A 17,022-nucleotide genomic window follows, 5' to 3' on the forward strand; every position below is an offset into this window, starting at 1 on the left:
GTTCTGCTTCTTGATTACTTGCATGCACTCATCTATATGTGTACTCAGCCTTGCTCATGTACCAATTTGTTCTCAACTGATCCTTGGTGCTCAGCTGCCCATGTCCTTTTGTTTTTTTTACGCCTGCCACTGCTTGGTACGGTGACATGGTATAATTTTTTAATTCTGACATACTTTAGTGCACTCTGCTGCACTGGTGTCCTAATTATTACCCATGGAGGTGGCCTTAATCTTCATTCTGGGCTTTATCCTGGTTCATGGAGCTGCATCATGGGGTGGGGTATCTTTTTTTGTTTGGTTCAGTTCCTCATGTCTTGGAATAAAACTCACTCAACCTCTTCAGTATTGATGTGCCTCACAATGCCTCCCCGAGTCTATTCAGTCCTTGTAATCTCATTGTTCTTCTACCACTTCTATTCAGCTTTCTTTGACACCTGTTACCATGAATTGTGGTGGTCCCTGTTTGTTTCCTCTTCTAACATGTCTCACGTGATTCCTCTCCTACTCATTTATGTTGACTGCCCGCCCATCCTTCATCAAGTGCTCCTTGTATGTGGCTTTTTTTTTCTCTCAGCCCTCCTTGATTTGGTCCTAAATCTTGTTTTTCTTTGGTCTCCTTGCAGCCAATGTTGTCTTTTTTATTTTTTTGAGAAACCAGATACAAACACTTTAATAAGTGGACCTTTTGCCCAGGAATTAATGGAGCTGCATTATGGGGTACCTTCCATTCAGTTCCTCTTGTGCCTTGTACAATTGATCGTTTGGGCAGTGTAACAGGCTTGGAAATTTTGGATGAAACCATGGCTCAAACAACTAATTGCCCTCCTCTTTAGCATACACAGAAATGAGGTTTTTCTGAAGTACTTGCCCTTATGCCTCAGGTGCTTGTACCACCACATCCACTACTTATAAAGCTACCTGCATCCCTAAGGTCACTGGTGACTGGATTTCCTGCATAGGAACCAACCATTCTTCCCAGAGCCTCATTTGCTTTGTCCTTCTACATAAATTGTGATTCAGGCTAATCCCCATTTTTATTTTTTACATTAAATAACAAATTTTTAACTAATTTGTATTTTTCATAGCTAACAAACCTACAGTCTTAACATGAGGATAAAATCTTCTAGCGCCAGCTGGAAATCGGTAAAAAACATATATAATTGTAGAACAAGGTATTGGTGGCAACGGGTTTCGGGCAATCGGATGAGAGAGGAGGCATCAGCCGACCTTGCTCGTTCCTGTGACGATGAAGAAACCCCCAAAACAGTATTCGTCGTCATATGTTGTTCCAACTGGTAGATCCTTTTGAGTTTCTAACAACTTTGCCTTTTCTTAGATTGGACAAGATTTCATCCCTTCGTGTCTCTTACCCTGTCAGGGAAGTTCCTTCCACAGTCGGATATCTTCCTTGGGAACAGTTCCTGGGTGCCTTTCATCGTTGGATTTGCAGCAAAAGTCATGTCATCTCTTTGTCATTTGTGTCTCCTATTAGTATAGCTAGGTTGTCTTCATCAGCCAGGAAGGATGAGCAGCCATGCTTGGCTTAACACGTCTGTACAACATGACACATCTGTTGCTTGCTTCGAAGGAATACCATGTTGCTCCTCCTTTCAGGACTGAGTTCTTTGTAGCTGTGTGTCATAGCCGCAAGAGCTACTTCACCCCCCCAACTAGTTCTCACACGGATGCCAGGGTTTCTTCGCCTTTGGATTTGCAGTGGAAGTAGAGCCTTCTCTTCCCTGGCAGTTCTTTCGGGAACAATGCCAGGTTGCTGTGTTCAATGCCTGTCAGTGTACCACAGACGTACACATAAGTGCATTGACACGTCTGTGTCTGTTTGGAAGGATTATACGTACGTGCAACGAATCACATCTGTGTTGGCAACGACGTCGCTGCAGTTTCCAAATGCCCTCCAAAACTATGTTCTCCGAGGAGAATTATAAGTGCATGCCGTGTGACACAGATGTACACATGTACATGCAATGCCACATCTGTGTCCGCTTGTAATTAATACATACGTGCAACGAATCACGTGTGTCGGATTCGAAAACACTCCATTATTCATAGTCTTTCTGGTCCCCTCTCCTCCAGAAGGAGGTTGGCAAAGAGGAACAAGACAGAATGGTATGGCTTTTCTTAATTCAACTCTTGTTAAGTTAGTGTGGCTGTGACCATTTCCCATAAAGTAAAAGCTAATTGTGATTACCAAGTTTGTACAAAAGTGAATTTCACACAATACTGTAATTAACAACACTTAAACTGGATCAACTTGATGATGATCTGTAGCATAACCTTCTACTGAATACATATTTTAATCTAAAATGAAAACAACAGTAGCACTAGTTTAAGATTAACAATGAAACAATTCTCAAATCAGCAAACTGTAAATAAAATGTAATAAACTTTCATATATATTTTACTTATGACCTTACCTGGAAACAGCAAATTAATGTGTACAAGGCTGCTGATGCTGCCTGCAGAAGATCTGAATTGATTTGTTGGGACAGGATCAGATCGAGAACAAGCTGTTGGAAGATAAGAGCAGAAAGCTATAACTAGAAGCTTAATATTTAAACTCCAACAGGGATCACTGTAACCACTTTAAATCCAAGACTCAACTATTGGATGGTCCAAATGTGGACCACATCTTTTTCTGGCAATACCAATCACCCCAGGTATTCTGATTTCTGTGCATACATTTATATGTGCATTTAAAGGAAATAATAAACAGTATAAACAGTATTTACTCAAGAATATATGGCAACATTTTACTTCATAGTTCCAATAGTCACAGTTGTGTACAGCAATGGTGCAAAGTGTTTAGATAAATTGCATTTCATTCTTGTAACTTTTGTTTATTGTCTGTTTGTACATATATGCACAATACTCTATACCATATAAACTCTGAGATCAGAAAACATGCCATGCTTTGACAAGCAGTTTTTACAAGTTTTTTGTTGCTTTTTATCTCCTACATGGAAAAAAAAATAGTAGTAATGGTTCTATTTTAAGGTATACTTGTGAAATACTACACAGTAACATACTGTATAGCATAAAGAATGCAGTGTGCACAATTGTATAACAAAATTAATTCAAGATGATCTGGCATTGTTGAGATTTGTTTTGCAGCTTCACCAGTTTCAAGTTAGGTACTGTGAAGATGTAGTTTCTTACATTTTCCCATAATTTTATTATTCACTGAATGTAACAAAAGTATAGTACAATAATTTACATTATCATATAGCAACTGAAAAATGAGAAAAAATGGACCAAGCTTTAGTGTAGTTTATTGCAATAAACTATGATAAAAAATAATCTGAAGCCACTTTTTTACTATTATTCTAGATACAGTATTACCTTGGTACTCATCGAATTTAGTACTGGACACATTTTTAAGAGAAAAAACTGTCTCAGTACTTATCATTTTCTTGGTACTCAACGCACGAGCTAAAACTTGTTTGCGTCGAGGTTACACTATCAAAATAAAATTTTTGCACCATTTTTTTCAAAAAAAGTTTGCCCTTTTAATAATGAACATTAAAACGATAAACTGGCAACAAAATTCTGACATAAGTGGAAACTACAACCACTCACAAAGCTTTTGTAGAAATAATTCACCAAATAATTGTTCAATATATGCATACTGACCCAAAGTTAAATTCATTGCACAATACTGCAAATAATCAAGTTCCATCAAATCTTTTATTGATGTTTTATGTGAAACTCTAACCATAATGTAGGAAAATATTTTCTTACCTTCAAGAATGGCCTTAAACCTTGCCGTACAGGAAATTCCATGTTGCAATTTTTGTGAATGTAAGATCCAAGGACAACCAAGAAATCAAAGGAGAGGGTACCAACATCAGGTCCAAAACTAGTCAATCCCAATTCTATTGATGCTAGCAAGTTCTGAAATAATAAAAAATAAAAGTATCAGAATTATTATAGTGTACTGTATACATGAGTTACAAATAAGAACTGACATGAACATTATGTGTACTGTACCTAACATCTTTCAGCAATTAGAAAATTCTGCGCATGCTGTTAATCATAATTTTTCCAGAACAGTATCCTAAAACCTCCAAACTCAACTGCACCACAATTATTATTATTATTAATTCTTAATTTACCTAGACCGCAGTAGTAACAAATCTTACCTCGTGGGCAACCTGTTGTTTTTATAAATACCATACCTTACTAAACAATTTACAGTACCTTAAAACATTTAAATAACTGGATCATCAGAAAATGCTCAGACTCCTGACACTATAATGCAACAAACATGCCACTGAAAGCCATTCAAAATTTATTTAACACTGACAAAATTATGTTCTCATACAAAACCCAATATCAAGAATCTGCCAATAAGTGTACTTCAGGAAGAAAAAAAAAAAGGTAGCTGGTAATAAGGTCCCTGCTTGGCCTCCAGTCCCAAGCACCAGGTCCCTACTTGGGCAGATCCTCCAGTCCCAAGCACCCAGAAGTCATTATTTGTGACATTTGATCAATGAACTGTGAGAAATAGCTAGACTGGGAAGTGGGAGCTAGCATTCAATGGAAATTAATTTTCTTTTAAAAGATTACAATAGTGTTATGACAACACATTACTTATGATACATTAGGGTTCAACTGAAGGCACTTTTGGAACTGATCTTAAGCACTGGAAATTGTATCTTAATAAATCACATGGAAGTATGCTTGAGAAAGGAATTGTGATGAACAAAACTAACTCTGTAATAGCTTTATCAATATAGCCTCTGAGAGACATGACCATCATCCACTCCTGACCAGACAGGATATGTCATGGGTTACAAGACCTATACTCCCTCAAGGTTCTTCTGGGAGCAACTAATATAGTAAGAGACAGAACTTAATTCATCTGCTGATGCAGAAGCAATATCAGAAGTTTATGTTGTAAAAAATGCCATATTGCATAAAGAAAAGAGGGATAAAGTGAGGTGAATTAATAGTACTACCACCACAGGACTAAAATGGTCATCTCAAACTAATCCATAATAATAGATCCAAATGGGTGGTGAAAAAGATTGAAGTGGATATGGTTAATGTTCTACTACTGCACCCTAAGGTAGCCTATCGTAAACCTTAGCCTAACCTTGCCATTTACTTGGACCAACTTGTGTGTGCTCAGTGTCTGGTTTCATACCCAAGGCTATCTTAGCTAGGCTTAGATAGCTGATGTATTGTATGTGTATAATTCATTAGGGAAGAACAGTTATACACTACCATCAGGTATAAACTAATAAAAAATTATGAAAAAAAAAAAAAAATACTTTTTACCTAAAACAGATGATTTCTGTCAAAATCACTTTGTGTTTAGGTAATGTTAGCCTATGCAGCTCAGTCCATACAAATAGCAATTCAAAGATCTATTAGAAAGTTTACATTCTAAATCAATACAAATGTAAAACTTGAAATATAATTATATAACATAATACAATATGTAAGATATTTTATCTTGTTATAAAAAATCTTTTATCTTTTTTACCAATAATAAAATTTTGGATGAACACAAAGACTTAATATATTCAGTATTGTAGTCACTTGAACCAAGAATGCAAAACTCAAGGCAACACACCATTTTTTTACTGCAACTACCAACTCCAACTGCCACTACCAATTCCAAAGTCAAAATTACTAATATTTTCTCCCCCACTCAACACCGCAGGCATTATCAAGACAGACTGAAGTCAAAATTACTAATATTTCCCCACCCTCAACACCACAGGCATTATCAAGACAGACTGATGTCAATATTACTAATATCCCTCCCCTCCCTCCAACAACACCATAGGCATTATCAAGACAGACTGACTTAAGTCAAAATGACTATTTCCCCCCTCAATACTGTATACATTATCAAGACAAGCAGATGTCGAAATGACTAATGAACAATTTGATACTTATTTTAAAAATTTCTGATAAGAATCATAACAAATACATTACAAAGGATGAAACATCAAAACTGAAAATACAGAAGAAAAGCAATGAAATCATTGTTAACTTGTACAAAAAGGCAGTGTTCTTTAAAAAAAAAAATAAGTAACAGGTATTTCAAAGTACAGTAACTTCTTAACAAACGGCCAAAAGGATCTTGTAACATGCAAATAATTTCCACTTGCTAAAGTGCTATTACTAATTCTATGGAAATGACCAAGGTGAAAGAAGGAAAGATAAGCAAAGGATCGAATGATTTCAAAATGTAATGATTTAGTGATTGCTATGTGCAATCCTAGTGAAAAATCTGCGGTGTCCTACTGCTCTTCTGTTTTATGTCACACATGAAGTCTGCAGTGTTTGGGACATCTGAAGATCTAGAATGTGGTGCTATATATATGTGAAATAAAAACTGAAACATTCATTCAACCATGAGTGATGGCTTTGACCGCAGCTGATATAATCTGGTATTCCACAATTCCATCTAATTTCCTAATTTCCTGTAGGCACACCCAAGATAATTATGGCATTTCTTTTGCGTCCACATTTTACACATTATTCTACTCGGGGGGTTTAGCTATCGAGTATAAAGTTGGAGTACTCAGCATGAGTTGTTTTATTATGGCAAGTTTTGTGCAATAAATTCAATATACTTAATATTTAATATTCCAATAAGATATGAATATTTTCGTGCTTAATTTATTATTTTTCTTGCTTAGAATGCTGTATATTTCGAAGTTTTGTATGTTCTCAAATGATTTTTTGTTGGGAATTCATAACTGCATTTCTGCTGTCTTCATAACTGTGTAATTCTGACATTTTCATAAAATCAAGTATTTCTCCATCAGATAGATTGAAGTGTTTTCCATGTGATACTTATTTTCTTTTGGCAGTTATCTATTATTGGCAACACTTTCTTTCTGTTTTAACTGCGCAGATCTTTGACTTTTTTTTACTCACTGAGAAGAAGCCATATGAAGTAAAGTTGGGTCTTCATCTTGTGTTCTTCTGGCATTTTTTTTTTCAGAACACTATAGTTCTATATGTGGTTGATTAATTACACATTCAAAGCCTCAAACAGTTTTTTTTTTTAACAAAAATTCAGTTTGGATGGCTGCTGAAGAGAAGAATGGAGTGAGAAACAGGTAAGAAAGTTATCGTTAGTTTAGTTGTAGCAACCACATAGGGCCTAATGGAGTGGGAAAGTGCTAAGAGAGCCCTATTTAATTTAGTTTAGAGCAATTCCACAGGGCCAAGTTAAGAGCAGTTGACCTAGATAGTTTCTCAAAAGATCCACACCTACAAGTAAGGCCATGAGTCTTTAAGGTTATATAATAACAATGTTTTAAACATGCTGTGCAGTTCTAAATAAATTTCATAAAAAGTAAGCATTAAGAGGACAAAAGCACAGGACTAATATCATGAGGTCATGTTACAATATTAAAAAAAAGTAAAAAAAAAAAAAGATGCAAGGCTACATAAAAGATTCCTTTTGGGTAAACATTAATTTTTCCTTACTTCTAATCCTCATAACTGAATTTGCATGGCACTTGGAGAAATATCTTACCTTCATAAGATCTTCAGGTAACTGGCACACTTTACTTGGGTATATCTCAGCAATAAATGTGACCATTTTGAAGTACTGAGAGCATAATGTTGGTAATCTTAAAAGTTCATGTGACATGAGGGGCATAATGATGTTAAGACCAAACAAACACACATCAGCTGCTGCTACAACTTCATGATCTTCACCATGTCCAGTGGGAGCCAAGTCTATAAAATCCTGGAAAATATAAATTTAATCATTAAATCAATGCAATGCAAAGAATGTTTTCTTGCCATTCAACATAAGTACTAACCCTTTACCATCACTACCCAACTTATGAACAAGTTATGTTTCAGACGGCTGTTCATATCTTGAATTGTTTGTAAGTTGGTTTTTAATATGTAGTGCATAATTTTTGTTGATGTTTACATTCCTCTGTTAACTCAGCAGTCACTGATTATAGTATTTTCACTGTATCTTTAAATCATGCAGTATTACAAAGAATTATTTTGTATGTTAGAAAGGTAAAAAGAAGAAAGTAAAATTTGGATTCATGCAACATTCAAAATTTAGTACTTTCTCTGACATTGGAAGTTCACAATGGAAGCAATGCACACCGCCATCTATTGACAAAAATACATACTAAACTTTTCCTATGGGGGAGAAGAAATTTAAAAAATGAGAATGTATCAAAGAATGAGTTAAATCGGTAAGACAGAATTAAGTAGTCATATTTTAAGAACACTGAATAATCAGGAAAGGGGCTAATGGAACAGGTTCTTCTTCGTGCTCTTCTGTTCTTTGCAAAAGTTCTTACTAGCAGAATAGGTGCACAGAGCAAAATTTGAACTTTCAGGTGGCAAAGGAGAAAGCTCCAAACACAATTTTAACTTGTGACCTGTCTATTTGTATGAATTAAAGCACTGGGATGTGGTACAGTTTGCTTATGGTGTTGCTTATGGTAAATAACTACTAAAAGGTGTAAAATAAACAGTGATCAGTCGTAAGATTACTGAAAATAGTTATCAGAGTTCATCAGACAAGTGACGAGAGCCATTCTGATGTTGACTTACTTTGGAAAGAAGTGATGTTAATAATTCCATTAGCAACTGTAAATCTCTCCATTGGTCTTCCTCTCCTCGAGCTTCTACAGTTCGCCGACCAATGTTGTGCTTTGCATATGTTCCAACTAACTGCACAGATGCCTCATACAGCTGTTTACTGGCACTCTGAAAAAAAAAAAAAAAATTTACCACATACTCAGACTCTGACTTTTTGGTTTTAATTTACTAGTAAAAGTTTAAATAAAGGAAAAAAAGAATTACAAATAAGATAAAACAGCTCACAATTTCATAATGTTTGATCAGCAAAACGTTCATAACAAGAAAGATTTACGATTTATGAAATTTAGGCTGTCAAATCAAGCACTGGGATTCTTTCAACCACTCAGCACATATTACAATGAAATTAACAGATCCAGAAAATAAAGGAAATGAAAACCAAACTTCACAATTGCACTCAGAAGTAACAACAAGAAAGGAAGTGGGAATGGGGTAAAAGGCTAAAAATTGGATAGAGCTAAAAGCCAATGGGACACTGCAAACACCCTTCAGTAATGCCTACAATGCAACACGTGAGGTGCACTGGCAGCACTACCATTTATGGGGATCACAAGAAAGGAAAACATTTACAACTTGTGGAAACCATTCCCAAACTTATAAACAAACTTTGAACATAATGTAAAGCACTGATATTCTTATAAAGATAGAGCAAGAGTGTTTACGTTCTGACTGAAGCCAGTAATACTGAATACAGCTGTAAGAAGTCAATGAATGTCCTTAACAAATTCTACCTATTCACAACTCTTCACATATCAAAAATTCAAACTTTTATCATATCAAGCAGGAATAAATCACTTACCGGCGTAAGATAACACAACATCCGCCTCCCACACTCAACAAACAGTTCCAAAACTGTTTCTACAACAGTAGGATAGTTATGATACAAATCCAGCAGTCGAACACTGTCATTCAGAACACCAACCAAACGAGTAAAAAGACACTGTGCAGTAGGCATGAGACATCCTTGAACAGCACCTGGAATTTACAAAATATAATAAGATGAGAAAAGCATTTTTTAAGAGCTTTAAGTTAACAGCATTACAGCATAAATATACAGTGTTATTCCATTAAATGATTACAAACACTGATATGAAGATGTTTCATGTGATAAACATTTAAAATTGACAAAAAATTGACTTTTTCACATAAACCCAGCAACCTTTCCAAGGGTTAACACCTCTTGATGTTACCACTGTCTCCAAAAAGGCAAGTCATATATGAAACCTCAAGACATCCTCCATGGCCCACATGACTGCTCCTGTCTTTAGCCCAGTTCTTTCATCTCTTTGGGGTACTCCACTGGCTGAGAAAATGTCCGTGGTAGACAGCAACCTCATCTACTCGCACCTCTTGCTGGAGACAGCTGGGAATGTCATCTCTTTCCCCATAAAAGGGGTCATCAGTGCCTCCCCATCCACATATGCCTGGTAGAAGCAGATGGTAAGAGCTGCTGGAAGGTGTCAGGAGAATTCTCGCTGGTGTGTGGGTCTTAGCAATGAAGATGAGTGGCCCTTTCAACCTGGAGGTCGTGAGTGTCCGAGAAAGCACGGGTGGGTGTTTTGGCCACAGCCTGGTGTGAGCATTTCAATCTACTGAAAGAAGTCACCAATGGACAAGGAGATCTTGGGCTAAAGTGAATGCCTCCTTTTGAGGTGGTAGGCAGGGCTGCTATCCCCAAAGAAGATATGACACGAAAACAAGATGGCTAGTGGAATAAGAGAAGTTGCTCAAGATGCATATTTGCTAAGGAGTAAGCCTTTCTTGCAAGACTACCAGATAGGAATTTTCATTGAAGAAATTGGCAGAAGAGTTACTGCTACATCCATCAAGAAGTCTGACCTCAGCGTATCTTCTGACTGCTGGAGGCATAGCTATGACGATAAAAACGGTCTCGATTGGAGAAGGTTTGCCTAGTGCCAAGAATGAAGATCTCAGTAAGTCACAATCCCTGGACAATCCTTCTCTCAGAACACTCTGCCTAGGAAGTTTGACTACTGCTGCCTGGATGAATACCGAGAATGACCTGGGTGCAAAAGCAACCTTCAACACTAGCATGGGAGTGGTTGTCATTAAACCTTGATAGCTGCAACAGAAGATTCCTGGAAACATCTACCAGGAAACTACAATTTATAGGATTTGCGGCATAATTATAATTTTCCAATCTTACTTCTAAAACTTCCTTTCAGGTGTATCAACTTGAATTAATCCAAGATACTACTGCTTGCTGCTATTTCCAGTCCTAATTTTCATTTGTTCCAACTTAAATTCTGAGATCAACAGTGCCTTTCCGTTACCAATTTTTCTTTATTATTATTGTTATTAATTAATTAACTAATTATTATTATTATTGTTATTCCATCTTACTCAACTATGCCTTGCTTCAGTTTTCACCTCTACCAAATGCTACAAGTCTAAAATTGGTTTCTTAGTTAATGAAAGATTCAACTCCTCTAATACTGATGAAAATGAAACTGACAAGTCTTTTATTTGAGAGTGCCACAGATGAAGTCAATAAACTAAATTCCCTTTGTTGGGTTACCAGAATATCTCAAGATTGGTAAAACAGGCATTGCTGCAATTTGGTAGATACATACATTAGGTGGAATTCATATTGATCAATGTAACTTTTGGAGTACACGCACACATTTACATTTGACTTCCAAGGCAGGAAGACACTAAATTTGAACTAACTGCTTCCATCACTTAAAAAACTTGTTTCAAGTTAAAATATGCAGTAGTAATCCACCCCCCCAAAAACTTCCTTCAATTCTGATATCCTACACATAAGACATAACTTCCTTCCAACTTCATTGGCAATGTTAAACAACAGATTAAGCTTTCTCAATCACATCCTGAAACAACTATAATCAGCTGAATTTATGGTAGGTCTCAAATACTGGAATTATTCACTTACCTATAAAATTATCAATATGATACAGAACCTGCTTCTTCATTTCCTCTTGTTGGTACTGTTTTGCAAAGGACTCTGCTGAGACAAGTTGCTTAAATGAGGTAACTGGAGGGTCTAAAACATGAGTCCAAAATTGAGTACGAGCTTCAGATTCCCCTAATGCAGCTGCACACATAACCAAACCCTGGAAAGGAATAGAAATGAAAACAGTAGTACCTTTTTATTCCCAGGTTAAGCATCACCTGTTCATGAAGTAATAAAAAAATATCCCTTCGATCCTACATCATCACCTTCATTCTATGATGGCTTTTTCAATTAATGGGTTGGGCAGGAACTGAGTTTTCTCCATGTCTTGTTTTATACACTTACAGCCAAAATTCTCATCCAATCTGGGTGTCCATCTATGCCATTTTTCCATAATATCCAGGACCTCCCTACAGGTCTTGGCCCTGGTACTTATGTATCTGCTGCTTTTCTGGCTTACTGTTCCTCATCTCTTACCATCACCTGAACAAGATACTTCTATTCTTGGTAAGTGAGATGCTAGATAATTGCCAATCAAAAGACACTAAATTTTTATTATATCGATCCATTTATAGTAATTGGACAAAATATCTTTTTTGCAACTTCCTCATCTGTAACTGGCTCTTCCCAGTTCACTGGCCATAAATCCTAGCATTCTTCAGTAAAAGTTTTTCAAATTCTACATTTTCTGTTCTAATATCTAAGTTTCTGCAGCAAAGAAAAATACATACAAGGTTTTGCTCCCTGTTCTAATTTAATATTTTAATTTCCAGTAATCTAGCAACTTCTTTGAATTTCCTCTTGATACCTGCTTCCCAGTCTAGTAACCACTGGGTAACGTAATGTTCTACTACTTCTAAGATCTTCCCTTTTACAGCCCTACAGCAACTTGATTCTCCAATTCCCCCTCTTCCCCATCACTTATGACATTAAAACAAACCATGACTTGCAGCATAAGTTCATAAATGCAAGTGATCATTACCCAATACAATACATACCCATCAAGACCAGTGTAATGATCCTTTAGCAACTTCAACTGTATTTTGAATCACTTTCATTTATATTGCATTTTCCACTCTTTCATTCCAATTTCCATTCTGCTAATTTAATTAAATAAAAATATTGAAAAGCAACAATATTACAAATATCAATCTATTTTTTAAAAGCATAAAAGTATCTGACATCATATCATGCCTTATGAAACAAACAAAAATCTGTAATGGATTCAATTTGCAATCTAAAATTCACTGATACCACCTTATGGCTAAATTTTCCTAATCCCAAATTATTTTTTTAAATGATGTGGCAGAGTCATCGTGTAAACCTGAAACTTCAAAACCATTTCACCAACTACCAAAATATTTAAAGAAATCTGTTTTCCTTACTTGCATAAGACCTCTTTGAGCAATTGAAGATAGTGACCCAAGGGTACCGCTTTGCTGTAACTTCACCAGTTCCATCAAACCCTCCGTTTTCACTAAATGCTGGCCTCTGCAAAATGTCATTTCATTAGCAAACCCACATTAAACCATAATCATGACACCTAATGACATGACTTATGAACTGGCTGGTATGCAATAATAGGTGAGCCAGTTAATTATGGCAAGATAACAAAAAGGATTGGTATTTTTCTTTACATAGTAAAGCATCAATACATTAAATTTCCTAACATTACAGCACAATAGCAAGTTACAGTTAATTCCATTACCTTTCTTTACTATCCACCATGGTGACTAGGAGGTTAACCGTGTCTTCAACCAATCCTGGTTCAGCACTTCTCAATCTCAAAGTCTGTTCCACAACTGACAGCAGATAATTTAGAGTCCATGCAGCTCCCTCAGAATCACGACCAAACGCAGATATTAACGCTAAACTTAACTAAAAAATAAGGCATAAGAATACTTTAGAGGGAGAGACAGTTTATTCTCATTGCTAATCTTGTCTAAGTTCTCATATAGTTGTTTCAAGCAAAATGACAAAGTTTATGATAAATTATGAAATTTAATATACAGCAAACCTAAAGATAACATAAACATACAGTAGACAAACAACACATTAGTATAAAAAAATCAAAGTTCCAGAACACACTAAAGTTAACTTGCATATAAGCAGGGTTCTTGACCATTATAACATTGCAGAGCAGTCCTAATCCAATATTACCCAAGAATCAACTTCTTGTATATGGAGACAATGAAATGAAAACCAAATGTCTTAGGCAAGCCCCAACTCTAGAGAAAAATAGAGTACACAGTAGGGAGAATAAAAGAAGAAAAAACTGAAGAAGATTAAAAATAAAAGTTACATTCTAGGAAGAGAGACCTTCCTATCAATAAAAGTACTGGTAACCTTAGAATACATGAAGATATTACAAAACTAAGAGCCAGAGGGAAAGTAAAACTCCATAAACTAACCATCTTTGGGACAGAGACCCATATGGGTGGAAGCTGATGGGCATTGCTAAATCAGCAAGCACATTGCAAAAAATTCTGCTAATATATTTTTTAACTAAAGTAAATGAACAGAGTACTAGCAAATGAGGAAAAAAAATAAGCATTTGATAATAAAATACCACAACATCTTATACATAATGATGACGTTGAATGCCAATGACTGTACCCTACTATCTGACAAGTGGTAGTCACAATCATTTGATATAACACAACTGCTTTGGATGACTGAAAATGACCCAGCATTAAAATGCCTTGTTTCATACCTAAGGGATCTGGAGTCAGACAGTATAACAAGAAACTTATTTTTTTCTAAAGTCTGAATTATATTTCAGATATTTATAGTACACAACATGGAAACACTCAACATTTGACTCAGTTCAACTTATACCATTCACTTCTGATGTACACTAAATCGCTGGAATTATTAACAAAAGCACATCTTAATAGTGGAAGGACAACTCACCTCTGTATAGAAAGACTCATTTGGTAACAGATATGACAAACAGAATCTTCTTAAGAACCACATTAATGATGATGAAACTTCAGGACTCAGTAAATGGCCTAAATTTGCTTTTAATGCTTGTGATTCTGTTTCGCACAACCTCAGCACTGTACTCATCATCCTGGAAAGAACGCAGATCTGTTGTTAAGGGCATGACACACTAAAATTACAAGACTTACATCACCTGTCAACACAAAAAATTGAAACTTAAATAATAAGGCATACTGTATAAAAGATGTACCTCTTGAAAATTTCCCCCAAGACAACTAAAAAACGTTCCTCAACAAATAGCACAAATGTTATTTCCCTGACCTTATGAGAGGGTCTGATGATGAACTGTTGGGTATGTCAGCTGGCATTTGAGCTGGTGCTGCTAATAATCTTAGTGTAGCTTCTAAATTGACATTTGGCACAGCACTAATACTGTAGGACACCATTTCCGCTGGAATTAATGCAGTCTCCCCTTCATTGTCCATTGTCGTCACATGTCCTAGTGATAAAAAAAATTTTCATGAATGCATTTGCTAAGGTTCTACACTGTGATACATTTAGCATCTTGAAATCAATCATTAATGGAACATGTATATTTCATACCTGCAATGAGTAACAGCCAATGAATATCTTCATATAACTGGTCCAACTGCGAATTTTCAGCAATGGTCAGGTTGTTACTAAGAATGTGTGTGAGCTGTGTGCGCATTCGACCAACTCTGTCCTCTAGGAGTTGCGTCAGCAATGGTACACTGTGTTCTGGAGCCTGATAATGAAAAAATATTTATCTGAATATTAATAATCAATAAAACCAAAAATTTTACTTCTGACATTTCTGAAACCTAACATCCTTACTCAAATAACCAAAATGTACTATTACATTTACCATTCACATACATAATATACATGTGAGGTCCTGAGCTGTCACTGAGACCCTCAGGGCATCCTCGCTTAAAAACAAAAATCTACATGACACATCGAGACTCTCAGGAAACACAGATCCAACGCTCCTGATTCAAACAATCTTTTATGCAATTTTCAGAAGATACTTTATGTCCTTGTCAGAACTGTAATTACTAATGTATGTAATGCAGTGCAAGCTTTCTAACCATATGTATTTGATATCTCTTCCTAATCTGTATATAGTATAGAATTGCTAACCGTTCTTCAGGTGTGAGAAAGCACATCTGACTGTATATAGAAGTCTGTTTTCCCCTGATGTCAAATGCTACTTTTCCACTCGCAAGAGTTCTTGACCCGTCAGGGATTTTGTGTCAATAAATTAGAATACCTTGAAACTGCTTCTTACTCGCCGCCTTGTTATACTGGTGACCCCGAAGATGACCGAAAATCACTGACCCATTTCAATCTATTCCTCTTCACTTTTCACTTACATAACAGATCAGTTGATGAAAAAATTACATGAACACATATATCACTGTGCATACACACTGAAAATTAAGAGGGTTAGATTAGTTAGCAAGCCCTCTCCACCACAGAATTCAAATAAAGGATAATGTAAAAGTCTCACATTACACTTGGTTATAAGTCCTGGACTGAGTTTTACGGGGCTAGAATACAAGATCTTGTCTATATGTGCCATCAAAAATCTAATAAACTAATTTCTAAAACTGAATCTTTTGCAACAAAAATTCAATTCATAAATATGAATACTGTGCAACAAATATTAAATCCATACATCCCTGAAGGTGCATGCAACTTACAGTGCACCTTATGCAGCACAATGCTGATGTTAAAAGTTCCTTTAGAACTGCAATGTCCTTTCTTGGACAGACAACTGCTTAAACTTACTTGAGAGTCAAAGTGGCGAGTGTAAAAGAATAAAAACTCACATGTGCCTCTTAACCTCTATTATCAATGCAATGGAGAAGGAGATAATACCAGCTGTTAGCTGCTTCTGCTGGGCACTGATCAAAGGGCAGCAACATGCTGACATAGGTAAAACATTGATATTGTAATTGACATCAGGGTTAATTTCTCCCTTGGCTGCCTTATCTTCCTTTTAAAAAGGCATATTTGCTGGAGGATATGTGACCATTCTAATATGGCAATAAATGTATAACTGAGAAAATCATGTTTCTCCAGGGTTTGGCACCACCAGTTAAATGGCCTACTCCGAGTGAAAGGAGCTGTGTGCTTTGCTATAATGTCCATTTTAGAGATCGGACAAGAAGCATACAAGGAAAAGTCCTGAAGGCTGGTCAAGGCTGCATGGCTACTGTTCTACTCCACAAAATGAAGGCCAACCAAATATCTTGGCTCCTTTTCCTGACATCTGCTGGTTTACATTAGCGATGTGTGAGAGCTGTGAAAAAACTAGCCAAAGGTCAAAACCTTTTCCTTCAAATTTTGTAGCAATCCACCAGTTTACAGAATTTTAAAATTCACAAATTCATCTGGAAATTTATAGATTTTTTAAGCTATAATAATTTAAAATGTCTTTAAATAAAAATTTACACTGTTCACATATCTTGTGAATTAAGGGATATTTTTCAATGCAT

The 17,022-nt window shown here is 36.0% G+C and overlaps 1 protein-coding gene across 1 annotated transcript in view; it reads right to left on the minus strand.

The window, feature by feature from the left end:
- Positions 1–17,022, minus strand: part of LOC136835510 (exportin-4-like) — a 37,340-nt gene that overhangs the window by 4,780 nt on the left and 15,538 nt on the right. The window contains 11 exon segments of the mRNA XM_067099101.1: positions 2,433–2,525; positions 3,757–3,909; positions 7,523–7,738; positions 8,575–8,730; positions 9,422–9,597; positions 11,537–11,717; positions 12,943–13,048; positions 13,266–13,435; positions 14,471–14,630; positions 14,822–14,999; positions 15,104–15,266. Of these exon segments, the coding sequence (XP_066955202.1) occupies positions 2,433–2,525; positions 3,757–3,909; positions 7,523–7,738; positions 8,575–8,730; positions 9,422–9,597; positions 11,537–11,717; positions 12,943–13,048; positions 13,266–13,435; positions 14,471–14,630; positions 14,822–14,999; positions 15,104–15,266 (1,752 nt within the window).

This window comes from Macrobrachium rosenbergii, chromosome 55 (assembly GCF_040412425.1).
Source record: "Macrobrachium rosenbergii isolate ZJJX-2024 chromosome 55, ASM4041242v1, whole genome shotgun sequence".
NCBI classification, from domain to species: Eukaryota; Metazoa; Arthropoda; class Malacostraca; order Decapoda; family Palaemonidae; genus Macrobrachium; species Macrobrachium rosenbergii.